Consider the following 27,574-nt stretch of genomic DNA (forward strand, 5'->3'; position numbering starts at 1 on the left):
TACTGTGTCTCTTGTCTCATGATTTCTTGGTTATTTTCTACTACTCTTTCATGGTTTAATGGTTGATCATTTTTCTTTTGTATAACTGATTAATGATTTTCAATAAATGCTATGAGGAATTAATGCTAGCTAATCATTAGAAGTAGTTATCATGTAGAAGAAAATTTATTTCTAGCTGTGCCCTAGAAAATCAACACAATCCTACTAGAGCATCATACATAGCTTTTGGAGTTTCCAAATGTGAAATATATGGGATTAGGAGAACTTTGATAGACCCAATGAAGATCCTCATGGTTGTGATCTCATTCTTCTTGAATCTTGCATTTCCTTCATTGTCTTGAGGTTCAATCACATTGCCCTTCACATAATCCAAGACATCATTCTCTACAAGAATAAGATCAAATCCTTTTCTTCCAAGTGCTGAAATTTGTAGCACCTTCCAACTTGTTCTCTATCTTAGAGTAGGAACCCATGGCCATAGATCTCGACAATAATCAGATTGCAGAAGTAGGTCTCTTAAGAGTGATCCCAATGACTTTTCATTCAACAAAGCTCTAATATTGTGTTGGTTTTTATCAATGTTGCACTAATCATTATTGAGATAATATCAGTGCGAGGAAAAAATAGGAAAAAATCGTAATAATCGGGCAAAAATCGGTAATAATCGGGCAAAAATCGTTTGGTACAAAAAATTCATTTTTTTTTCAATTTTTTTTAATATCTAAACCATCTACAACATAAAATAAATACCTTGACACATAAATATGATAAAAGAACTAATATATAAGATGTTTAATATCATTTCTAGTGCTAAAATCACACATAATAGTGAATCGTGTCCTGAATAGTAAGTCCTGACTCCTAAGTCCCAACTCAGCATCGAAATATCAACAAAAAATATAATAATGTATCTCATATCATGAGTCATAATGTCATACACAATGAAATGAACCAAATAACTTATACTATTGATTTCCTCTGTCCCTCTTGCAAGAAAATGCCATAGCTTTCCCTTTCTCTCTAGATGTAATGCTTGTACTATTGATTTCCTCTGTCCCTCTTGCAAGAAAATGCCATAGCTTTCCCTTTCTCTCTAGATGTAGATGCTGGTGTTGGTGGAGTTGGCAATGGAGTCTGCTGTGCTCTAGAAGCTGAAGAACTAGAAGTAGGAGCTATAGGAGGTAGACCACGTCCTCTACTGGTGGCAGTGGTAGCCCGGGCATGTGGTGTCACCTCCTCCTCTCGTTCCTCCTCCTCCTCCCCCCCCTCCACTACATCCTACACTAACCAATCATCAGCAGACTCCATGAGAGGCCTCTCCGCCTCAACCCTCCATGCAGCAGTGATGTCAATCCCATCCAATGAGATGGCTTCCATATCAGGTGTCTTCTCAAGTTGCCTCACCCACAATCGAAGATTGTAGTAGATGTAGACCATGTCATTAAGTCGTTGGGACTCCAACCCGTACAAAGATCATGAAATAATAATTAATAATTATAAAAAAAAAATAGTGTTTAATGAATTCAAAAATTTATTTGGAAATTTGCAATATTTTAAATTTTTAAGTGTTAACCTGTTGCACTTCTTGTTGTGTATTTTTTCAAATACACTCCAGTTGCACTCACATCTTGAGGAGCTACATGTTTGGCTGAGGATTCAAATGGCAAGCTTTTGCAGAAGGAGTACCTTGGCACCATACATTCTCCACCATCCATCTACAACCAAATTACAAATAAAATTTTAAATAAACATAAGAAAAAAATGGAATTTGTAGAGACAATGAAATTTGAAACAAAGTTACAAACTAAAAAATAACTGGCATTTTAATCGTCCTATCAGTCACAGCCATGTCAAAGCCAAATGTGCCACCTGCCATCCTATATGTCTCAATTTCTTTAGAGATCGTTGTATGTTCTGTTGGAGATCACACCATCTTCTAGACACAGGTTAAGAATCCATCCATGATCTCAGTATCAAATACAAACCCACATGCATAAGAAAATGCGGGCTTCAAGAAAAGCCCAACAGCATGAATGGGACGATGGAGTGTGTTGTTCCATCGCTCATCAATCACTCCCCATAGGAGGAGTTGTCTCTGAAACCCCTCATCTCCCTTATCATCATAGTAGGCCTGAATGGCTTCTTTGGCCCTGTCTTTAGCCCTGTCCATGGCCTCATACAAATAGCCATTGCGGGCTTCTCACCATCAACTAACCGACGAGCCTTTACCAAAGGTTCAGTAATGGTGCACAACTCCTACACTCCTGCCCAGAAGTCTTCCTGGTATGAAACTAGTCTGCATACGGCCTCTCCATCTGGTTTGCGGCTCATTGGCAAAGCATGCCACTCCTTTGAAAGAAACATTCTCTTCACATCCCACATAGAATTCAAGAGGGATTGAAGAAATATGAAATTGGTGGCAAACCGTGTAATGGCGGGGCACACTAACTCTTTGTTGTTGGTGAATCTTCTCATCAAGCTAAGCACAGATGTATGGTTGTATATAAATTTTGTAATGCTTTTGGATGACTCAACAATATCTTTGACAAAGGGAATTTTCCCTATGTCCTCCAACATCAAATCAATACAGTGTGCAGCACAAGGTGTTCAAAATAAAGTAGGATACCTGTCCATAAGCATCCTGCCAGCAGCAACATAATTTGTAGCATTGTCCGTTATGACTTGGACAACATTTTCTACACCCACCTCCAAAATAAACACATCTAGCAAATCACATAAAGTTCTTGCATCTTTGATTTGTGCAGATGCATCAACAGATTTGATAAACATAGTCCCCTTGGGACAACTAACTAAGAAGCTTATAAGGGTTCTCCCCTTTTGGTCAATCCAACCATCTGACATCACAATGCATCCTGTTTGTGCCCATGATGCCCTAAAATCCTCCAATCTTTTGGTGCAGTCAAGCTTTTCATTTTGAAGAATCCGGCCTCTGAAATCATGATAAGAAGGGATTTTGTACCCTGGGCCAACAGTTGCAATAGCATCAATAGTAGGTTGGAAAAATGGATTATTCCTTACAATGCTGAAAGGAATATCACTCCAAAGGAGAAATTTTGCCAGCAACTTGTCAGCTTGTTCTTTCTCAGTTTTTTTTAGCATTGAACTGATAGATGGTTATGAACCAGGTGTGGTTCGAGGAACAAAAAATGATGAGGCAACTACCGGATTGGTTGATGCTGCAGTTGAACTAGTGCCCTTGCTTGTTCAACTAACTTTTTTAGTTGCCTCTTCACTTCTCTTTTGGCCTCTCTATTCTGGTGTAAAGTTTCCAATGCTTTCATGGCTCTTTGGATAAGTTCAGGATTTGTATTTTTGCAAGGCCCTATATCAAATCCAGGGATTTTTGCAAAGTGATACTTCAATCTATACACCCCCCCAACATATGTTGCCGACACAACTTGCAAGTCAAGTTTAGTCTATCATTCGGAGCATCAAGTTCACTAGATTCCCAGAAAGGGTCCAATTTCCTTGGCATGTTTGATTTTGAACTTTGAGGTTGAAAACTTGAATGGTGTTTCGGTGAAGTTCTAAACCTATGGGAAAATAAGGATTACAATTTAGTATTTACAAGTTACAAACTTACAATTTAGTATTTTACTATTTACATTGTACAAAAACTAAAAAAAAAATACATACAAATTAAAAAACCCCATTCCAAACCCAACCAAAAAAACTAAAAAAACAATACATTGGACAAATGTCAAAAACCCCATTCCAAACCCAACCAAAAAAACTAAAAAAAAATTACATTGGACAAATGTCAAAAACCCCATTCCAAACCCAACCAAAAACATTGAAAAAAAAACGGAAACAAAGTTTCAAAACAATGAAAACAAAAAACATTGGTGCCCATACCGTTTTTATGGAGATAATCGGTCCTCCTTAGCACACTCTTTGATTTTCTCCTCCACGTAGTTGATTTCGCTCCAAAATGGCAAGATCTCCAAGCTTCTCCAACACTCCAAGTCTCCAAACCCCTCTGCGCGCTCTGTTGTCCAAATGAATAAACAAAAATCGTGTTTTTCCCTTTTAAAATCGCGCTGCCCAAGCCTCTTGCAATTTTTACCGAAAAAATTGGCTATAAAAAAAAATCCTGAGTATTAACCGCGATTTTATCGTTTTGTTTAAAAAGTCGCGAGTAAATGATAATATCGCAATAATATCACGATTTTAACAACACTGGTTTTTACAGTGCAATAAAAACAAGCACAAATTTTCAGCCAAATAATTACTTCCAATGATACAATTTATCTTCTTAGCGCAAACAGATCATTCAGCAATTACACTTCAAAAAATTTCAACCATAAATACAATAGGGTAGTAGAGATCATAATAAACTAACGATACACAATAGACATAAAATTTACCCTACAAAACTCCAAACCAGGGGAAAAACCAAACAACCTTTTCTTAGGATAAATTGTCCAATTCAATCAATTTGTACATCTAAATTCCCAGTCAAACATAGTCAAAATAATTGTACCACTTTCCAAGTAGAATTTGGTAAAAGGAGAGAGAAAAACTTCTTATCAATGAGTCAAACTTTGTCAACTGGACAAATTTCGACCATCTTCTGATCCTGGTCAACTGCAGTCAAAGGGGCCGAATTCTGACCCTGCAACTCCTATGAAATTTTTGGTCAAACTAATGCAGTTGACCTGTGGTCAACACTTTTCAAAGCAAGCTTGGTCAACTCAAAAAATCGGACCAAAAAATTTGATCAACATCCAGTGAAAGATTCCCATAATATTCAGCCTTCTATCCAGTCAAAGCTTTGGTCAATAACAACTCTGCAGGTCAAGGTCAATACTAGTCAAGCAGAGAAAAGACTTGGTCAAACTTCATTGGCCAACTTCTCTCTCCTCCTTTGCATGTGTGAACAAAAGAAACTTAAAACAAGTCTAGATTGTTGTTGAGTTGGATGCCAAATGAGGAGGATCACTTGTCAATATATACATGTCCAAACAAGTGGCTTTTGACCAAGGGTCAAATCCCTTCACGAGGTGGGGCCAACCTATCAAATTGGGGTTGACTTGAACAACATAATAATAATAATTTTTCCTTTGACTTTGTTGACAAAAATATCGACAACAACTAGATATTTTCAACAACATTGGGTCCACAAGCTCACTAAGATGTTTTTTGAACCATCAATCTTTGTTTTCATTTCCAAGAATTGACATTTTATGTTCTATCCACATCAAAGATGCATATGACATTGATGTTTACACCATTTGGAGCCACTTTTGTCCACTTCGAGCATGGACAATCCCTTTTAGTTTTGTTTTGCAGACATTTTAGAGGTTGACCACGTTGAGGAGATTGCTACCTTCTTGGCTATTTTAGGCCATTGTGTCTAACTAATGCATTATTGTTGAAACTCTCATGGAGTTAGTTAAAGATGAGAACATTATTATATTGTTTTCTTTGTGGAGGATGATTATCTTATTGTTTCTTGTAAGAGAGAAAAATGGATCTCAACAACTCATGTCTACTTTTAGTAAGAAGTTTGTTGTGGAGATTAGGAATGTAATATTTTTTTATCATTCATAAGATAATCTTTGGAAACAATTAATTTTCTACTGTAAAAGGAGTTGACATCAAACCTATATAAAGGTTTTCTCTCTATTTGAGATCATGGATCGGAAGTGGTCAAAAAAGCTTTGGAGTAAAATTGCACTTCCTGTCTTCAGGCTTGTGGAACAGTTATACTTCTTTGTGAATATGTGGTGGATGTTCTTGGTGCATATCGGTGACTCACCGCAGGTTTTTGTTAAAATTGGCAACTAGGGCCAAACTCCACATGGGTCATCTTATTTATGACAACTAATATTTTTCTTGGATTCCTCTCTCCGAGAGGTGTAGGGATTGATCTAAAGAGATCACCAGATTCTGACATGTACAAATGAAGTTATGAATTTATTTTGATTATGGTCAAATTGTCAACATCGGCCAGCGAACTTATGTAGGCTCAGAAGCCCAACAGTGATGTCTATTCATCCTCAACGTGACCTACCCTCATTTGGACACACTAATCTTCACACTTCTCTCTCTCTCCCCTCATTGATTAGGTACGAATTTTTCTGGGCCTCTCTCACTCCACACGTCCGAAATTTCAGGAGACCGAAATTTCAAGAGGCCGAATTTTCAGGAGAGCGAAATTTCGAGAGAGCAAAATTTCAGGAGGTCGAAATTTCAAGAGACCAAATTTCTGAAAAGTTTCACCAAGCATTCACCAACATGCATTGAGCTCCTTTGACTGCGTTTTTGTGAGGTTATCTCTGTTTGGGCAAGCCGCATTTCTGGGCACAGAAATCGAAGCTAAATGTTGATTGTTGACCAGCATTGACTGCAGCTAGGGCTCACTGCAGGTGGGTTGTTTGACCAAACTTTGACTGGCCCGAATTTGACTATTTTGAGGGTTGTTTTATCTTGTTGTTTTGAGGCCAAAGTTGACTGAAATTAACCGATTTGCTAAGGGTCAAATTTGCCCTGTTGACCAGCATTGACTTTTCTGGTTAGGGCTCTTTTGTTGCTGTTATAAATTATCAAATTTGTAAATTGTATTATCTCTCACTGCTGAACTAGTGAATACTAAAAGAAGATTTGATCAAGGGTTTCCCCACATTGGGGTTTGTCCCGGTTGGTGCCACAACTTGTGTCCTCTTGTCTTGGCTTGTCTTCTATTGTTTATGTTTATGTTCTATCTGCATTTCACTATCATGCTGAGGTGATTGTTAATGTGAATATTGATACTAGGCTAATAAAGAAATTGAAGTAAACATGCTCTAAAGCATAGAACATACCATTGTTGTCTAAAATTAACATGGAATCAGAGTTGAGGTGAAGACAAAGCCCAAGCAAGAGTGAAAGAACAATCACCAAAGACAGTTGGACAAGGACAAAAGGTTCAATGGGTTCCTCATCCTACTTCGCAGCTGAAGACAAGCACCATGATAAATTTGACTAGCATGGATGGACGATGTCTCTTGATTTGACCTTGGAAGAAAAAGAACTGATGGACTATGTGCAGGGTAAAATCCCTAAACCTCCTTCAAATGCACCAGTTGCTGCAAAGACCAAGTACAATAGGGCTGAAGTCAAAGCAACAAAGATTATTAGGGATTCCATTAATAAGCGTCTCGTAGCCTACATCTTTGAATTGAAGGTCTCCAAGAAGATCTACGATAGGTTGGTCGACATGTTCAAGGTTAGTAATGCTAATCAAATTATATTTCTCAAGAATAAGTTGAAGGATACTAATAAGGGCAAGGACAAGGATATTCAATCCTATTTCTTGAGGATTACGGAGATCAAGAATGATTGACTCTTGATTGGAGAAGTCATTCCTGACACGGAACTTACTCTCACCACCCTTGGAGGACTCCCACCTGAGTGGTATGTATTTAGAACCACCGTCCTCAACAATGATTGAATTCCATGGTTTGCTCAATTGATGTCGAGATGCATTCAAGAAGAAACAAGAATGGTGGAGCAAGAAATGCATTTTAATAGAAGCAACCCCATTGCATTCTCTGCTCATGCCAAAAGGATAAATAAGGCAAGGCCTAAAGGTCATTTCCATGGAAAGCCTGGATCTAAGAGAGGAAGGAAGGGCAGGTGCTTTGTTTGCAATAAGTTTGGCCACTATGCAAGGGAGTGCCCAAATATAAGGGACACATCGCATGATGATGATCACAATCATTCCAGGGGCAACTTCAACAACAACGATCAAAGGAATGGCAGGACCAATGGCAAAGGATAAAGGAATGCAGGACATCAAGGAAATGGTCAACCCTCCAAGAAATCAAGGGACTCCAGGTATGAAGAATCAAATGTTGTTAACAATAGCCAAAAAGAGTACTATCTTATATCGTCCCTCTCCACTGCCTCTCCTCTTGACACTTTGGGAAATTGGTTGATTGATAGTGGTGCCTCAAGGCACTTTGCCAGATACAAGGAAGCCCTCTCTAATCTCATAGAAAAGGAAACTAACTTAGACATCGTCCTTGGAGACGATGCCATATATCTCATTAAGGGAGTAGGGAATGTTACCCTTCAGTTGAATCAAAGTAACACTGTTCATTTGCAAGAAGTACTATATGTACCAAATCTCAAGAAGGACTTGGTGTTCATTTCATCCATGGAGGACAAAGGATTCAAGGTACGTGTTTGGAAAATAAATTTTAAAGATGCTTTTTACTATTGGGTTCAGGGTTGACACTTTGTATCAAGTTGGGGGAAGTCCATTGGGAGCCATGTCCTGCGACACATCTCTACAATTTGAACTATGGCACCGAAGGTTTTCCCATCTTCATTATAAGGCCCTACCCAAAGTGAGACAGATAGTGACAGGTATGTTCGAGTTCAAAGTAGAGCATGAAGGTGTATATCCAAGATGTGCCAAAGGAAAACCTACAAGGGGACCATTCCCCCCAAGTAATAGCAAGACCACAGATATATTGCAATTGATCCACTCTGACATATCTGGTATGATGCCTGTAAACTCTTACGAAGGATATTTATATTATCTCATCTTTACGAATTGTTATCCTCACAGAAATTGGATCTACTTCTTGAAGAAGAAGGATGAAGTGTTCACTGGTTCCAACACTTTAAAGCCTTGATTGAAAACCAATCAGAGAAGAAAATCAAGATATTGAGGACTAATAATGGGACCGAGTACCAATCTAGTGAATTCCAAGATTATTGCAGAGAAATTGGCATTAAGAGGGAGACTACAATGCCATACACTCCTGAGTAGAATGGTATGGCTGAAAGGAAGAATCGCTCTTTGTAGAAGCAGTTTGTGCCATGCTTCATGATCAAGGCCTTTTGAAGTTCCTATGGGCTGAAGCTGCAAATACCGCTATGTATGTTCAAAACTGATGCCCTCATCAAGCATTGGACTTCAAGACTCCTGGAGAAATGTTCACTGGTAATAAACCCGATGTCTCTCATTTTAGAATTTTTGGAAGTCTCATGTATTTTCATGTGCCGAAACAGGTGCATCTGGGAAGAAAGGAATCTTTGTGGGCTATAGTGAAAATTCTAAGGGATATAGATTTCATGTGGTTGGTCAAAAGGAAGTTGAGATAAGTCATGATGTCACCTTCGACGAAGATGTGGCCCTTAGGAAGATTAACAACCTACCTATCATAAGGAAGGACAACGAAGTTGACACCAGAAATCAAGGTGCAAAAGAAAACCAAACGATGCCTGATGTTGATAAACCTATGGATCTTATTGATCCTCCTCCTCATGAGCCCTCCTCCCCCAAAAGGAGACCCTCATGGCTTAGGGAGACTCTCGAAGATGCCGAGAGACACATTGCACCAAGGGAGACTTTCCGAGAAAGCAAGAAGTCGAACAGGTATCAAGGATATTTGACCGCCATGAGCACTATCATTCAAAATGAACCTTCATCATTCAAAGAAATTGTGAAGCATCAAGTATGGAAGGATTCTATGAATAAAGAATACGAGTCAATTATGAAGAATGATGTTTGGGATGTAGTCCCTAGACCCTAGGACAAATCGATTGTCACCTCTAAGTGGCTCTACAAAATCAAGCATGGAGCTAATGGAAGTGCAGACCCTCTCATTCACAAATGTAAGAGGGAGTTGGGTTTTGAATTTGAGATGAAGGACCTAGGACCGATGCACTATTTCCTAGGGTTGGAGGTCTAGCAAAAGCCAAGTGAAATTTTCTTCTCTTAAGGAAAATATGTTGTAAAGATATTGGAAAGATTTGGGATGGTGGACTGCAAGCCTACGACTACTTCGATGGAACTTAACTTTAAGAAGTTATGTGGTAGTGTTGTTGGACCTGAATTGGGAAATGCTTCTGAGTATCGTCAACTCATAGGAGCACTGATGTTCTTGGTGAACTCCCGTCCGGACATATGTTTTGTAGTTAACACATTGAACCAATATATGGTTGAGACTCATCATATACATTGGATTGGTGCCAAGAATCTTCTGAGATATCTTCGGGGCACAATCACTCATGGACTGAGATACACTATCGGAGATGTGAGGCTACATGGTTATCCTAATGCTGATTGGGCTGGCAGTGTGGTGGATCAAAAGACCACTTCCAGATGTTGTTTTTCTTTGGGTTTTGCTTCGATATCATGGATGAGCAAAACGCAGAAATTAGTTGCCCTGAGCATCGCCAAGGCCGAATACATAGCTGCTAGTATGGCCTCCTGTGAAGCTATCTGGTTGAGGAAGCTCTTCAGTGAGCTATTTGGACATGTGTTGGATAACACCGTGATCCTTTGCGACAACCAAAGCAGGATATGATTATCAGAGAATCTCGTGTTTCACGATCGCTCCAAGCATATAGATATCAGGTACCACTTTATCCGGGATATGGGACAATGAGGAGCAATAAGGCTCCATCACATTAGGACTGATGAGTAGATCGTTGAATTCTGACAAAGCCCTTAGGCAACGACAAGTTCTTGGCCTTCCAAGAACGACTTGGGGTTGTGGAGAGACCCTCTTATGAGGGTCCTGTATGAGATGGACATTGAGCTCTAGGAGCTTTGGGGGCTTGGGGTACTTTGGAGTAATCAGCAACCATAGGATGAGTGGTTCAACGTTCCCCTAGTGGTTTGTTGTGTATAGGGTGAGTGGTTCAGCCTTCCCCTGCGATACCCCTTGGTGACATGGAGGCAGGATGAGTGGCTCATCCTTCTCTTGCTAAGACATCTTACCCATGCAGTCTGGGACTCATGGGAAGTACCTCTCATCTGGTCAATTAGTAGGGAAATGAGTATAGGGATGATAGTACTACCAATGGATGCGTCGTGTACTACCATACTCCCTATGCTAGGATCACTGATATTGATCTGGGATCAATTGGAACTGACTTCGATTAAGTAAGAGTTGTATGAGACACTCTCCTTTGATTGGAACTGACTTCGGCTCAGTAAGAGTAGTATGACACACTCCCCTTTGATTGGGACTAACTTCGGGTCAGTAGAGAATGGTATGATACATTCTCGATCACTTCTTCTTCTTCATAGTTCAGCAGAGCAGTGCGCAGCAGTGCATTGATGGCAGAAATAGTACAAATTGGTAGATGGATTAGCAAAACATTCTCGATCACTTCTTCTTCTTCATAGTTTAGCAGAGCAGTGCGCAGTAGTGCATTGATGGAAGAAATAGTACAAATTGGTAGATGGATTAGCAAATGGAGTTCTCCCTAGTTGAGAGGGAGCATTAAAATTGGAAATTAGGGCCAAACTCCGCATGGGTCATCTTATTTATGACCACTGATATTTTTCTTGGATTCCTCTCTCCGAGAGGTGTAGGATGGATCCAAAGATCATCTGATTCTGACATGTACAAATGAAGTTATCAATTAATTTTGACTATGGTCAAATTGTCAAGGTCGGTCATCAAACTTATGTAGGCTCAAAAGCCCAACAGTCACCTCTATTCATCCTCAACGTTGCATACAAATAGAAGATGACTTAGCCTCATTTGTACCCACCCATCTTCACACTTTTCTCTCTCTCCTCATTCATTGGGTACAGATTTATGGGCCTCTCTCTCTCCACACGTTCAAAATTTCAGGAGAGCGAAATTTCAGGAGACTGAATTTCTAGATAGTTTGACCAGCATGTGTTGACCTCCCTTGTCTGCGCTTTTGTGAGGCCTATCTTTGTTTGGGCAAGCCGCATTTATGGGCACAGAAGCGCTAACTGTTGACCAGCGTTGACTACAACAAGGGCTGACTGCAAGTTGGTTGTTTGACCAAACTTTGACTAGGTTGAATTTGATTGTTTTGAGGGTTGTTTTATCCACTGTTTTCAAAACCGGCCGGCTCTGAACCAAGCTGGCTGAGTTGGTTTGAGCCAGAGCCTTAACTTGTGACTCGGCCATGGAAACGGTTTGGCTAGCTGGGTTAATACCAAGTCGGCCGAGTTGTCTAACAACTCGGTCGGCTCGGTATTAACCCGGTCAGCTCAGCCGAGCCCACAATAACTTGGTCGGGTTGGAACAACGGCCCGTTAACCCCGAAAATCATCAATTTTCTTTATTTTCTTCTTTCCAGGGACTCCAAACTGCATTGTAATTTGTCTATATTGTCTTTGCGGTCCATTCCCCTTGTCTATATTATTTCATCCCTTGTACTGATGCATCCAACCCTTTCCGATATGTTCCTCCCTCTTTTGAGCCTATTCAAGAAAAGGGAAAGGCTAAAATGAAAAAGGGTGATATGAATATCAAAAGCTATTTCACTCCCTCCTCTCCATCAGATGCACATGGTCCTCATGCTAGTAGAAGTCATATGCAGCCCACTTTGGATAACCATTGGAAGAAAGAATTGAAGGAGACTACTCGTGATTACATAGCTAGAAGGTGGTATGATGTTGATATCCCCTTCAATGCTTCTCATTCACCATATTATGAGCCTATATTTGATGCCATACATGCTACTGGAAAAGGCTTCAAAGGCCCTACTATGCATGAGCTAAGGGGGTGTCGTTTGCAGAAAGAAATTTTCTCCATTAAATAGTATTTGAAAGATTTCAAGGACTCATGGGCAAGACTAGGATGTACCATCATGTTAGATGGATGGACTAATCAAAGAAACCGTACCATCATAAACTTTCTTATCTTTTGCCCACAGGGAACCATGTTTCTAAAATCAGTTGATGCATCTGATAAGGTAAAAGATGGGCAATTGTTGTTTCAGCTATTGGATGAAGTTGTTGAGGAGGTGGGGGTGGCTAATGTTGTTCAAGTCATCACAGATAATGCCTCTAACTATGTTCTTGTTGGTAAATTGTTAGAGGAAACACACAGAACCATCTTTTGGACCTCATGCTTGAGGATATTGGCAAATTAGATTGGGTCAAAAACACTGTAGATCATGACAAAAGCATAACAAAATTTATCTAAAATCATTCATGGATTTTGAACTTGATGAGGAAACACACAGGAGGCAGGGATATTATTAGGCCTGCCATCACTAGATTTGCTACTCATTTTTTGACATTGCAATCTATACTTTCACAACATAGAAACTTGCAAAAGATTTTTTCCAATGAATAATGGAGTCAAAGCTAGTGGTCTTGCAAATTGGAAGGCAAAGAATTGAAAAAGAAAGTTAATGAAGAAATGTTTTGGAGAAAGGCAACAGAGACTGTGAAGCTTGTTGAGACACTGGTTAAGGTATTGCGGTTGGTGGATGGGGAAAAACTGACTATGGGCTTCATTTATGAGGCTATGGATCAAGCAAAGGAGCAAATAAAGAGGGCATACAAGGATAAAGTGGCTAAGTATGGGCCCATTTGGGCAATCATTGATGAAAGATGGAACACTCAACTCCATTGCCCTATACATACAGCTGGGTATTTTTTGAACCCACGGTATCATTATAAAGCTAAGGAGACAAGAGCTTTGAGGGGGGAGGTTAGAAATGGATTGATTGACTGCATTGATTGCATGATCCCATTGGAGTGTGATCAGCTGGAGATACATCGACAGGTCACAACCTTCAGCAATGCCTTAGGTACCTTTGGGAAGAACGTAGCAAATATTGCAACGGAAGCAGATGAGCTAGGTAAACAAAAATTTCAATTTTCAAATTCTTAATACTTATTTTGTTAATACGTTTATAATTTGAAAGTTGGATATAATTTGTAATTTTGTTGAGCTAACTCATTACACTCCTATGTTTTTTGCAGCGTAATGGTGGGAGGCTTTTGGTAGCCATTGTCCTGAATTGCAGAAGTTTGCAATTTGTATTTTGAGTCAAACTTGCAGTGCTACTAGGTGTGAGTGCAATTGGTCTATCTTTGAGAGAATTCACACAAAGAAGAGAAATTGTTTGGATCAAAAATGGTTAAATGATCTAGCATATGTCCAATACAACCTCTGGCTCAGGAGCAACCAATTGTTGAACAAACGACCAGATTCAGATCCCATTGTGTTGGAAGACATTGATCCAACATCAGATTGGGTAGTAGAGAGTCATCCAATAGAGTTTGCTTCTGATGAGGATATGAATTATGAATTACAAACGATAGCATCACTTGAACATAATGTTCAGTTCAATGCAGATCCTGATCCACTTGTACCAGCCTTAGCCTCAAAGCCAACGAGTCCTCCAGTTACAAGCGCTTCCTCTGCTCAGCCACGACAAAAGCGCATATCCCATCTATCTCAGCTTGCAGCTGCTACACAACCTGCTAGTGCTACCACTTCTACAGTTATAGTTGGAGATGATGATGAGGAGGAGCCATGGGGCCCCCTGTCTGACCCTGATGCTGATCCAAAGATTGATCAGTAGTACTGGTCACAGTTTACTTTTGTTGTAGAGGCCATTTCTAGCCTCCTTGGTTATGTGTTTTTGTTTTGATCTCCATGATCATGTATGAATTGGACAGTGCACTGGGTGCCATTTTGATATAATGAAGATATTCATGAGCCTACTTTGATCATATGTTGTCTTCTATCTATATTCTAATGCTGTGTGTTTGGAAACCTGAATGAAAATCCTTAAAATTATGTTTTTTTAATTAAAAAAAAATTAATATTTAATGTATTTTTTACAACGACCGAGTCGATACCGAGTCGGAGTCAACCCTCGGCCGAGTCGGAGTTTTAAAACATTGGCTTTATCTTGTTGTTTGGAGGCCTTAGTTGACTGAAGTTGATCGATTTGCTGAGGGTCAAATCTGCCCTGTTGACCAGCGTTGACTTTTCCGGTTAGGGCTGTTTTGCTGCTGTTATAAATGATCAGATTTGTCAATTGTACTCTCTCTGCTGAGCTATTGAAGACTAAAAGAAGATTTGATCAAGGGTTCCCCACATTGGGGTTTGTCCCTGGCTTGTGCCACATCTTGTGTCCTCTTATCTTGGCTTGTCTTCTACTGTTTATGTTTATATTCTATCTGCATTTTACTATCATGTTGATGTGATTGCTAATGTGAATATTGATACTGGGCTAATAAAGAAATTAAAGTAAAATTCCTGTAAAGCATAGAATATACCATTGTTGTCTAAAATTAACAGTTTTGGATTGTCAAAATCAATTCAAGGTGCCATAGAAGAGTAGTCTTGCTACATTGGAAGAGGTTATGTACTCCTTAAATTCTTTGTTTCCTTGCTGTAAAGAGGAAAACTTCTACTATAAACATCTAGAAAGTTACTGCATTAGTTGAAATCCTTAGGCAACTCAAAAAAGCTTTGAAGTAAATTTGTGCTTCCTGTATTCAGGCTTGTGGAACAGTTATACCTCTCTGTGAATATGCGGTGGATGTTCTTGGTGCATATTGATGACTCATATTGCAGGTTTTGGATTGTCAAAATCAACTCAAGGTGCCATAGAAGAGTATCCTTGCTACATTAGAAGAGGTTATGTACTCCTTAAATTCTTTGTTTCCTTGCTATAAAGAGGAAAACTTCTGCTATAAACATCTAGGGAGTTACTGCATTGGTTGAAATCCTTAGGCAAACCCACCCTTGTATTGTTCTGAAAGAGGATCCCATTAAAGATCCTTTCCTTCCACAAATTTGTGACATTTGCTCACCAAATTTAACAGTGTTGTGGTGTGCATTTGGCAGCTCAACCAACTCCTAAATCTTTCATAGGACTGCTTTCTAAATATGCATGCTTGACTGCATAGCCCAAAATAAAGGAAGGCACTGACCTTCCCTTTCAACCATCCCCCAAAGAATATAAAAGATTCCATATTTTATTCCTGCTTTCTAAGCTCCTTGACTCCCACTTTATCTATGACATCTTGAGTCCATTTATATGTTTATTGCTGGTTGTAACTTGTAGTCACTAATTGACTCCCACTTTATCTATAACATCTTGAGTCCATTTATATGTTTACTGCTGGTTGTAACTTGTAGTTACTAATTGCAATGTACCGAAGTTGATCATATATGGAATATCTAAAATAAATAGGGCAACAATGAGAAATCCAATTAGAAAAAAATAACAATCCATAAGACAACTTCCAAACATATCTGACCTGGATCAGAGAAATGATACACGTTCTGTAAATTGCACTTCTGAAATTTAAGGGAATGACAAACTCACCAACCAAAACATGTAGTCTCTATTTGTGAATGCCATAAAAACATATACATATTTCCTAAGAAAGTACAAGAATTTGAGATTTCAAAGATTGACTTTCATTTTTTAAAACCTGTGTTTCTTTTTTGTTTTATTTACTAGTTCTTTATTTGTTTAATACCCGTGTTCCTGAATTCTACAGCCCCCCGCTCCTCCCCCTGGTGTCTAAGAAACAATCAGCTTGTAAACAGCATTGCTATATTCCAATACTGGAAACATTTCCACCACTGAAACGACAGGTAGGCTAAACATTTAGGAAAAATAGATATACCCATAAGCATCTTTCATACATGGAATAGGTGAAGAATAATAAATGAACAAAAAGAACATTAGATGCCCACTGTGGAAGGTAGGCTCTCAAAGTAACTGTCAGGTATTGAAATTTCTAAGTATTACCCATTAGGAATTCTATCTGTATTCTCTAGTTTATTTTGCCCACTTGTTAATTACAAACAAGTTATTTAAACATATAAATATTGAAATAAACACAATACGGTCTCAACCATCCACAGATCAACAGCTGAAAGAAATAGCAAACACACAAGTGACACCGTTATTTTTGGACAACTCGTCCCCGGAAAAACCCAACTTGGGAAAACCGGTGCAACAATTCTGAGGGTTATTTTATTATGCGATGTTTCTGAGTTCAACTGGGTGCCAAACCAGCTCACCCTATAGAGAAAATAATAATACCTCTCTATTTGAAAGCAGATATTCAGAAAGTCTGCCCCACGGAACCCTCTCCAGCACACTCTAAAGCTCAGCATCAGCCCACCTGGCCTCAGCGTCAGCCCAGAACCCCCTGCGTCAGCCCTCTAAGGAACTACGCATCCTCTACAGCCCTCTGCGTCACTCCTGCAACCTCTACGTGGATGACACAAGCCCTTCTGGCCTATGCGCAGTCCCTTTTGCCTCTATGTGGCTCCCTCTAGCTCAACATCTGCCTCTCTCAATTTCTGCATTGGTCTCTCGGCACTAACTACGCAGCCTCTACAGCCCTCTGCGTCACTCCTGCAGCCTCTACGTGGATGACACAAGCCCTTCTGGCCTATGCGCAGTCTCTTCTGCCTCTGTGTGGCTCCCTCTGGCTCAACGTCTGCCTCTCTCTGTTTCTGCATTGGTCTCTCGGCACTAACTCTACCTCTCCGCCTCGTGCTCACTGTCCCTCACTGCAACTGATCACTGATTCGATTTCTCTTAGCAAATCTCGCTCTAGAAAATCGAATGACTGATCACTCTAGTGTATTGTCCAACTGACCCTCAAACCTCCTCTTATACTTTTCTTGTTGGTCCTTCAACGGCCGAGATTACATCTCTAATCAATGGCTAAGATAAGATTTGGCTTGATCCATGTTTTTTAGAGCCTTCTAACCCAATTTTATATTAATATCCATTAATATTTTATTTTTCCTAAGTTTAGACTTAGGAATTCGATTAAAAATATTAATTATTTTAATATCTCCTTAACCAGGTAGAATCTGCCCAAACCATTTCTAGGTCTTGGAGATCTCATGTGCTTTAGCCTCTCCACCAATTTTCATGGCTAGAGCACATCTGACGCTACCCCAAATCAACATCAGGAAATGAGAAAGAGACAAACATGAAATACACTAAAGATAAGATAAGACCTACTATAACTAAGCTTCCGTAGACAATGTAGGTTTCCAAAAAAAAATCAAAACAGGACAACATGGTCCCCCAAATTCTATGATAATGTTAAGAAGACTCCTATCTGGATATTCTACTCTATTAAAAAGGCTGCGCATTCCAATTTGATCTTGACATCTGAACCATATTCCCTATATCATCCTTCCTGAAACAACCCTATAACTTTGGCATTGCAGACGCCTTTCAGGATCTGGTTTAACCAATTTCTATTAAATGCACGTCTAAAGTAGGTGATCACCATTCCTGTGTTACGTATATGTCAACGTGAACTCAATGGGTAGTATTTTGAGATGAGTATGCATGCTCTTCAATTTGATCTCTAACACCAGAATAAACACGAGAAAAAGCAATAATCAACCAGGCAGGAAGGAATTGATAGCTAGTTTAATCACAAATGAATGTCTGAAGCTCCATTGAATGCTCATTTTAACCTAAAATGATATAATCTATCATCTACATGCTAAACTCAAGAGATACAAAACAAGCTCAAAAAACATGTCACGATTTCATAGTATTCACGTACCTCCCAAGCTGCAGTCATCTCAGCCTCATACTCTGCCCACCGAGGGCGAGTACAAGGTGTCCTTATTGAAAAATCAAAACCATTTTCTCCTCTGTAAAAAGAGAAACATTCTAATCAAAAGCTATTTTCCAGATAATTTAAATCTTGAATACTGAAACAAACAGAATTTCTTATATACTTCAAAGTTCAAACTTATGAGGTGAGGTCTGAAGTGTACTTTTTCTGCATCGTCAGCCGTGTTCCTTCAAGAGATTTTCTGTGAGCAAGTGTATCCACGACACAATCAGATGTTTTCCAATAGCAAAAGTAAATTAGAAAAAACCTCAATATTAACCCTATTTAAGTGTGCACTGTGCACAACAATTTCAAATAGCTTTCACGATTAAATGTAGACAACAATAGTGAAGATTTTAGACCTAATTTTATAGCAAAGAAAGCAGAAACCTATATCTATGTCCAGACTCCAGGGATGATGAAACCCAATCTATGGAACGATTGCTACATGTATCACATAACATATCAATAGGGAATGCATAAAGAATTTCCCTCTCATGCAATATCAAAGAAAGATAAATAATAAGAGGAGTCTGAAGATGGATATTAATCAAACTGACGGAAGCCAGCACGGAACATTCAAATTTAGCAACAATCAAATGTTATCACATTCACTATCTAAATTGTAAAAGGAGTTCACTTAATTAAGCTGTTATTACTAAGAAACCATACCCCTCAAAAGCTGTACTGTAACAGGGTGTTACGATATAAAAATCTTCGTTCACAGTACCAAAAAGCTCACAGCAACTTCGGGCTGCTCCTATCTGCAAATGGTGAAGCTTTAGTAAGATACAATATATCAAATTTACATACGTTATGATTAAAGCAAAGCTCCCAGTCAAGTTTAGACAATTATAATAGGACATAGGATACAAGAAAGGAGTTAAGGATTGAAGAGAAAGTGGATATGTTTGGTTTGACCTCTTAGTTTTTCCAGGTCAAATTGGGTTTATCTCAGGTGGTTGGAAAGAATATTATCCTCTCCATCCAGGTTCAATTCCCACAAGTGACATGTTGGCTTTAAGCCTTTTTATTGTATGGCCATAAGCCCTATAGAATATCTTGCCTCCACTTACAGGCTGGAGGGTAGAGTGGTTTCTTACATGGGGTAAAAAACTACATATACATATACATAGAATGATACACACACACACAGAGATATATATATATATATATATTAAAGAACAAGCTCAGAAGACTCGCTCAGTGTTTGAGTGCTTTAAGCTTCATGCGAAAGGTCTCAGGGTTGATCCCCCATACCAGCTGCTTCTGCTGCATGCCTCACTTGATGCCCCTACTGAATCAGGCACCATAATCAGTGCCAACAGGTTTGCACTAGGTATGATCTGCAAAATTTGGGATGCCCAGGTGTTTTGCTGTGAGATTTTCCTGATATGTGTGTGTGTTTAAGTGAAAAACTAATCCATATGGAATTAAAGCCCACATTTAAAAAAATATGGAAAGCAAATTCCCGTGCATACATTCAGATTTCAATCCTCATTTCAATATTAAAATACAAAGTTCAAGTAGAAAATGTCAATTTTTTTATTTTAATTTTTTATAACCCACATAATATTTTCAATGTAGTCACATCCAGTTTGGTGTTTTATTTATATGTTTTACCACACCGTGAAGACCAGACAAACGTTGTGCAAAAAATTTCCTTGAATTAAAAATCTTTTACGTACCTTATAGATGCAGGTACAAGACCAATAAAATGACACTTTTATCAGCAATCCAAAATTATTTGGCTTCACAAACTATTGGGATAGAGGATACTGAAATAATATATGTAGAAAGCTCCAACATAATTATTATCGATAATTTCAATTACTCACAGCTTCCAACGTCACAGGATTTGAAACATCTACCAAGTTATTGGCAGCATTGTAGACCTCTTTTCTCTCAATCATCAGATTCTTTGTAATAGAAAATGCCCTGTAGTGTACCAATTCTTATCAATCAAATCTTTGGCAATAGCAAATACCTTGAAACTCGAAAATTAACGAGTGATTTCATACCTATCAAAATTTGGATAGTAGCGAACAATCTTTGCTTGTCCAAGAATCAAAGGTGTATGCGAACCAAACCCAGTATTAAACTCCTCGCTGTAGAGTGCCAAAACAAGTGATTAATAAGTTTAAGTTTAATCCTAGTAAATATCCAGTGCATTGCTAAGTATAGAGAGAAAACCTTATCTATTTCAGCAACAAAAAATGAAAAATTGACTTACGCCAGTTCAGCTACAATGAGAGAGAAATGTTCACGCTATTTAATAAAAACTCCGTACAATAAAGGAATCATCCAGAACCAAGTCAAAATAATCAATCACTGGCTACTGTTAACTTTAACCTAATGTGCATATACTATATAGTCACAAGTAATGGATGTTGCATTTATAAAACACATCTATAAGATATCCATATAATTCTTTGCTGATGGTTGAGGAAGTGTAACACTGGACGCAGTATACCCCATAGTGGTCTCTCACAACATAATCTTTATCAACATGTTACCACTTTAATCTCCAACATTTACCATCTCATATCAACAATTATTACACTGATGTAAAGATATTTAACAGTTTAAATTACTGAACCATTAACTCCTTAAATTAGCTAAAATTAAATTTCTATAATGGAGATCGTTGAAACATGAAATCGTCAAGAGACCATCTTCCTGCTTTTCAACAATTTTGATACCTTCCTCTAGTTGTATGATTGTACAAAAGAACATGCACATTGATATTTAACATGACAAGGTGGAGCGAATATGAAACAATTATATATTCATGCTACAGCAAATATACAACAGGGCTAGCCTGAGGTAGGCTGTCCATATACAGACTTGCATATCTTCATTACTGGTATCATTATTAAAAGTGTTGCAGGCCTGTTTTGGGGATTTAATCTCCTAAAACTAGCTTACCACATCATCTGGGACTCATATATCAGACAGGTGATTTGGGAGATGAACAGCAGCATTGCAGTAGATGAGCACAGTTCCCATCTACATGCAGGGTCCAGAGCTCTAATCCAGATAACTATTAGATGATCATGGTAGCCCACACACACTCTAAGTTGTACACTACTGCTCAGTGTTGCAGGAACTGCACCAGCCCTGGACACCCCCCCCCCCCCCCTTCTCACTCCCAGCCCTGGAACCAGTGTTACTTGGGAGTGGGAGTAAAAACGGGAGCGGGAGCGACATTTTTAGAAGCTCCTGGTTTGGGAGCGAATCCCGGAGCGATTTTTTATATATATATATATATATATATATATATATATATATATATATATATATTATTTTTTATATTTTGATACATATATGTCAACAAAAACATGTAGAATGATGAATTAGATATAAAAAACATAAAAAAAAATAGATTGATCATTGAACCATATCACATCAATCATCTAGAAGTTATAATCTTCATCAACCATGTCCACAAGTTAGTGACATACATATTACAACTGCAACATATTGAGTCTCGTAAATCATGATTCATCAAATTCAATCTTAAAGTTTCAACTTCAAGCTTTCAAAATTGAAAATTCAATATATAACATTTATCATCATTGATCACCAAAGTTGTACTTGTCAGCGAAGTTTAACCATTACAAGAAACAATATCTAAGTTTCTAACTGTTAACATGAAATGAAATGTTATAAAATGAATTATGAAATGAAATGAAACAACTTTAGTCTTTCACAAAGCATCATATTCATAATTCACAATCATTACCAATGAGTTATAATTGCCAACTTCAAACTTCAAACTTTCATTGTCTCAGTCATATATTGTTTACAAAAAATATCATTATGATATGAAAGAGTCGAGAGTCAAGAGTCAAGGACTCAAGACTCAACAGTTATGAAAACTAATAGAAACTAGAAAAGACAAGTAAACTGTAAATCTATTATCTACTACTGCATGTGGCCCTTGCCACGAGAGTCTATTGTATGAGCAGGTCGTGGTGGTCTTCTAGGAGTCTCCCGCACAGACCAACGACCATAACTAGAAGGCACGTGCCCTCCACGTGAGGGTGTAGATGGAGGTGGCGACAGCAAAGGAACAAGACTCGGAACTCGAGCACTGCTACTGGATGGTGGAGGTGGCATGGCTGCTGCACCTGCTTCATCTTCATCCCTTATAAGTTCCTCTTCCAGTTCTTCAAGATGTATAGTGCCATCCTCCAAATTGTCATCCTCTGGAAGGTTGTCCCAAATTTTATATGTTGGATTCTCATAAGCCCGATCACAGTAATCAAGTTGTAGTGCACATAAACCAAGCTTTCTGCTCGGTTTTCATTGAGTCTGTTTCTTTTCACATTATGTATGAAGTTGTAGGTGCTCCAACACCTCTCTGCAGAAGAAGTATTTACAACCTGTGATAGAACTTCTTTTGCCAATTTTGGCAAAAGTCCCTGGCCACCATATGATTCCCACCATGTGAGAGCATCAAATCTGTCTCTGTCTTCCATTGCATGGAAGGTATCAAACAAACCAGTGCCACTGAAGCATCTGCCTATTTCAAGGCGCACACTAGCACATTCCTCCCTGTCAGGTATCAATTTTTGTAATGCATCCAAATATCCTCTAGTTACCTCTTCATCTAAATGGGGTTTGGTCCTAACCCCACCCCCTGGTGCAGGTTGGCCTAACCAAGATGTAGAGTAGTATTTTGGCGTAAGGATATATGCCAAGCAATGTAGTGGAAGATTAAGTTTATTCCACCGTACACACACACAATCGTGAATCAGTTTGTACAAGTCAGGATCATTGTTATGAACAATATCTTTTATTTGCCCCAACATGGTATCCATCTGCTCATACACCTCGCCAATCACTAGTTTATCTGTATCTGCAAACTGAATCATGTGATAAATGGGCTTGGTGAAATCTAATACTTGCCTCACACTTGCCCAAAACATACCATCAAGAGCAGCCTCCTCCACCAGTTCAAAACCTTGCCTGTCAGCTGCATTTGTAGCCCTTTCCTTTAATACCTGCCAGTGTTGACTTGATACCATGCTAGCCAATGACTATCTTACCTTCAAAAGGTGCCTGAAGGTGAGGTAATAGCTACCAAATCTAGTCTTCGCAATCTTCAACAACTCCAATCTTGAGGGACAGCGGAAAAGGCCATGGGTATTCCTATGATTTGTAATAAATTTTATCATTTGTTTGCCTTTCTTGTGCAAATCACCAATTCATTTGTATTGTTCATTTTTGTTCTTAACAACATCATGCATCAAAAGGTTCAATGTGTGAACCAAACACCCAGACCAAAATATGTTGGGGTATTTATCCTCAATAATTACTCCCGTTCACTTACAATTAGGAGCATTATCAGTGATGACTTGGATGACATTGTATGGCCCAATACGGTCAATTGTTTCAAGTAATGCTTCTGCAATGTTGATGCCGGTCTTGAACTTCTCTGAGTAATCATATGCATTTAGAAAGATGGCACCACTAACAGACACAACAAGAACACTTATCAATGGCTTGCCTTTTACATTTGTCCATCCATCAGATACAATGGACACCCCATGGTCACTCCAAGAACTTGTCATTCTATTCAAAGAATGTGATATTTTTGCTTTTTCATGATCAAGTCCAGCGGTTCTTGCCTTGTCATACCCAGGGCTCTTGTATCCTTTAGGGGCATCATTTATGGCAGAAACCATTTCGTGCCAATAAGGTGAGCGAAGAACATTGAATGGTATCCCACATGCATAGAGAAACCTATAAACTTTTGAATCCACATCATTCCTACACCCCTCATCAAGGAAATCTGATATGGTTCTACGGCTTAAAGCTGATGACCCTATGCCTCCATATCCACTGCCTGGGGAGGATGTTGAAGGAGTTCTTTGTGCTTGTGATTGTGAGCTTGGTTCAAAGAAACCCCTTCATTTTTTAAATTTGTATTGCACTTCCTCCTCTTCCCTTATGTATTTGGCTCTATCTGCTGCTGACACAGCTGCACAAGTTTTGATTCCTATTTGTTTATCTCCATCCCATGGCCTTTTCCCACAGTGGTGTTTTCTGGCATGGGTGTATGAACTTGTGTAATTATTGTTGCAATGGGGGCAACGAAATTTAGTGGTTCCACCCCCTTTCCCTGCTTTAGGCCTGTTAACATATTTCCACAATGGGGTTTGGTCTTGTTTAGTTTTTTCAGTTGTTGAATCATGTTCACTCTCCTCCAGCTCCTCCTCACCGGGGTTTTCATCAAATCCACTTCGTCCACCTTCTTCATCCCCCTCTTCATTTTGACCCCTCCTTTTCCTACTCTCTAGCACCATAATAACCAGAAAAGGAACCAAGAAGAAGAAAATGCCAAGAAATATAACTAGGTCCATGATGTTTGAAATTTGTAGTTTTGAATCTGCAAAATTTAATGGGAATGGGAATGAGAAAATTAAAAATGTATTTACTATTTATTAATTTTATTTATTTAGATTCATCATTCTAGAAATAAGTTACTAATACTAAGTTACTAACCTACCTCAAATCCAAGACTCCTTGCAGGCTTGCTCCTTGCTCCTCGACGCTCGCTCCTCGCTCCTTGGCACAAGCTCCTTGGCTCTCCTCCAACTCTCTCAAGTCACAATGACAAAACAAAAGCCTTCCAAGCCTTTATATTAAAAAAAAAAAAAAAAATTAAAACTAATTTTATTTTGACGCGAGGAATTTTTTTCCACCCATTTCGCTCTAGACAGCAGCCTGCCACGTTCCCGAGGTCGCTCCCTGTTTTGGCAAGGAGCGCAAATTTTTTTTCTAGGAGCGTGCTCCCGACCCATTCCCGAGCTGCTCCCACCCGAAGCGCAGATTAGGAGCAGGTTCGAGAGGGGGGGGGCCACTCCCCCGCAACACTGCCTGGAACCATGCTCTGAGCAGGGACATACTCCCAAAATCTAGTAGCCAGCTCTAGACCTTTTGGGCACGCTCCCTGCTTTCACAATAAACTAAGCAAGTTGCTGAACAACTCTCTACAGAAGAAGTCTTCATCAATTGTGAAAGCACCCATGTTGCCAAATGTTGTAGCTATGGGGTAGCACCACCATGCATGTTCCATTACTCCTTGACAAGCAATGTTCCACCATTGCTTATATGAGGATGCTCATCATTAGTATGATCCTTCATTCTTTTCCTCTTGTCTAGCCTTTGCCTTTAACTTGATCTTCTAAGGATATCACTCAACACCGCACAATTTTGATGAAATTGCCTAATCCAAGACTAAAAATATGATAGAAAAGGCTTAACATGCCTCTGTTGATTTTTCAAGTGTAATCGATACCAGCACGATATTTCTGAAAGCTTATACTTCTAAGGATGTTGATCTTACTTTAATTTTTCCAGTATATCATTAAGCAATTATACTTCAGAAATTCAACCATATAGAAACAATAGGACAGTAGAGATCACAATGCACAAAGAAAACACAAGATTGACCCTAGGAAAACCCACTTCGGGGAAAACCCCAACAACCTTTTCAATAGATAAATTCTTCTTTTCAACAAGAGACACCCCTAGAGTTTTCGTCAAGAACTAGGTCAAACTTGACCTTCAACAAATCTATGGTCAAAACTGGTCAACACCTTCCAAGTCAAGCCTACAATCTGTCCCAGCAATTCAGCCTTCTTGTTCTGCCCTAGGCCAAAATTCAGCCTCCTAGTAACTGCCAGGAAACCCAAAATTTTGGTCCTACAATCGCCCAGAAATTTATGGAAGATGGAGAGAGAAATTTTCCACATGTGTGAGCTAGATAGAGAGAGAAAGAGATGAATTCGTCCTTTTTCATCCTCTTTGTCTTTCCCATCCTTCGCTTGGATGCCCAAAAGATTCTTGCTTGAGAGAGATCAAGTTGCTGCCATGAGGAGGAGGTCAAATTATCTTTATATAGTGATCTGTTAGGTCGAATGGGTATCTCTTCAGCCTAGGCTAACTTGACTTGGAGGGAGAGCCTGGATTGACTAGTTTTGGAGCCAAAAATTCAAATTTGAAAATTTAGATTTTTTTTCTTTCTTTAAAAGTCCATAAAGACATGACTCGAAAATATTTTTTTCTTATGACTCTAGCATAAAGAACATGTTTGACATTGATCAATATAAATAAATCAAGGGCTTAAAATATACATTATGAAGACTGACCATAGTTACAAAATTCAACACTCCCTCTTAACTAGGGAGGTATTCATAATGACTATCTTAGATGTTCTCAAGTAGACGAATTTCTCTAAGAAAATGTTATAACAAATCGTCATGATCATCAACCTAGTCAGCAGCTTTGACATAAGGTAAATCATCAGCATCAACTAGTTGCCACTAACCTATAATCTTGGTTGGTACTCCTAAGTTCTAAACTAGACTAGTCTTGGTTCATCATTCTCTGGCTTGGTATCTCTAACCCCTTGGTGAAACTTCAAAGGCCACACTCTAGATGAGCAATTGGGACCGATGCTAAATGAGCTCCTCATCATATCCAGAGAGACTGAGCCTAATGCTGAAAGCCGCACACTCAACTGAGTGATTTTGGGCTTCTCAGACCATTCTCCCCAATTGATCAACATCTTTGACACAAGAAGAATGACTATCCATGATTCTATCATATCAGCACTCCCTCACAACGAGAGGGGCAATCTCCACAAGCCCAAGCTTGTCCCTAAAGTATAACAACTTGGCTCTAGACAGAGGCTTCGTCAAAATATGAGTTCTCTGCTCATCAATGGAGATGAACTCAAGCTTCACTGCTCCCTTTTGCACCGTGTCACTGATGTAGTAATACTTGATTTCGATGTGCTTCAACCTGTGATGGAACACAAGGTTCTCTAAAAGCTTTACACAACTTTCACAATCAGTTCCAGGTTATGGTCAAACAATCCTACAAACAACCTCTGAAGCCACACTACTTCAGTGCAAGCTTCATTGGTTGTAATATACTCTTCTTCTGCATTTCTAAGTGTGGCAAATCTCTATTTCCTACTCATACATGAAATCATGGTTGAGCCCAAACTTAATCATCCTCCTGATGTACTCTTCCTATCATTTGCACTCCCTGCCCAGTTAGAATCTGTATATCCCTACAGTTGAACATCACTGTTTGAGACATATCTCAAACCATAATTTACAATACCATGTAGATATCTCAATATGTGTTTTGTTGCAATCCAATGTTCATGTCTCGGTT

General features: G+C 39.0%; 1 protein-coding gene across 1 annotated transcript in view; it reads right to left on the minus strand.

Moving 5' to 3' along the window:
* SRFR1 (Tetratricopeptide repeat (TPR)-like superfamily protein) overlaps positions 1 to 27,574 on the minus strand; it is a 256,769-nt gene that overhangs the window by 23,835 nt on the left and 205,360 nt on the right. Inside the window, exons 11-15 of the mRNA XM_089417193.1 lie at positions 20,398 to 20,484; positions 20,215 to 20,314; positions 19,049 to 19,140; positions 18,540 to 18,578; positions 18,323 to 18,413 (exon numbers count right to left, since the gene is read on the minus strand). Of these exons, the coding sequence (XP_089273319.1) occupies positions 18,323 to 18,413; positions 18,540 to 18,578; positions 19,049 to 19,140; positions 20,215 to 20,314; positions 20,398 to 20,484 (409 nt within the window). The remainder of the gene's footprint in view (positions 1 to 18,322; positions 18,414 to 18,539; positions 18,579 to 19,048; positions 19,141 to 20,214; positions 20,315 to 20,397; positions 20,485 to 27,574) is intronic.

Source organism: Pinus tabuliformis, chromosome 3_2, assembly GCF_031772625.1.
Source record: "Pinus tabuliformis cultivar Carrire ecotype Pingquan chromosome 3_2, CPIR1, whole genome shotgun sequence".
NCBI classification, from domain to species: domain Eukaryota; kingdom Viridiplantae; phylum Streptophyta; class Pinopsida; order Pinales; family Pinaceae; genus Pinus; species Pinus tabuliformis.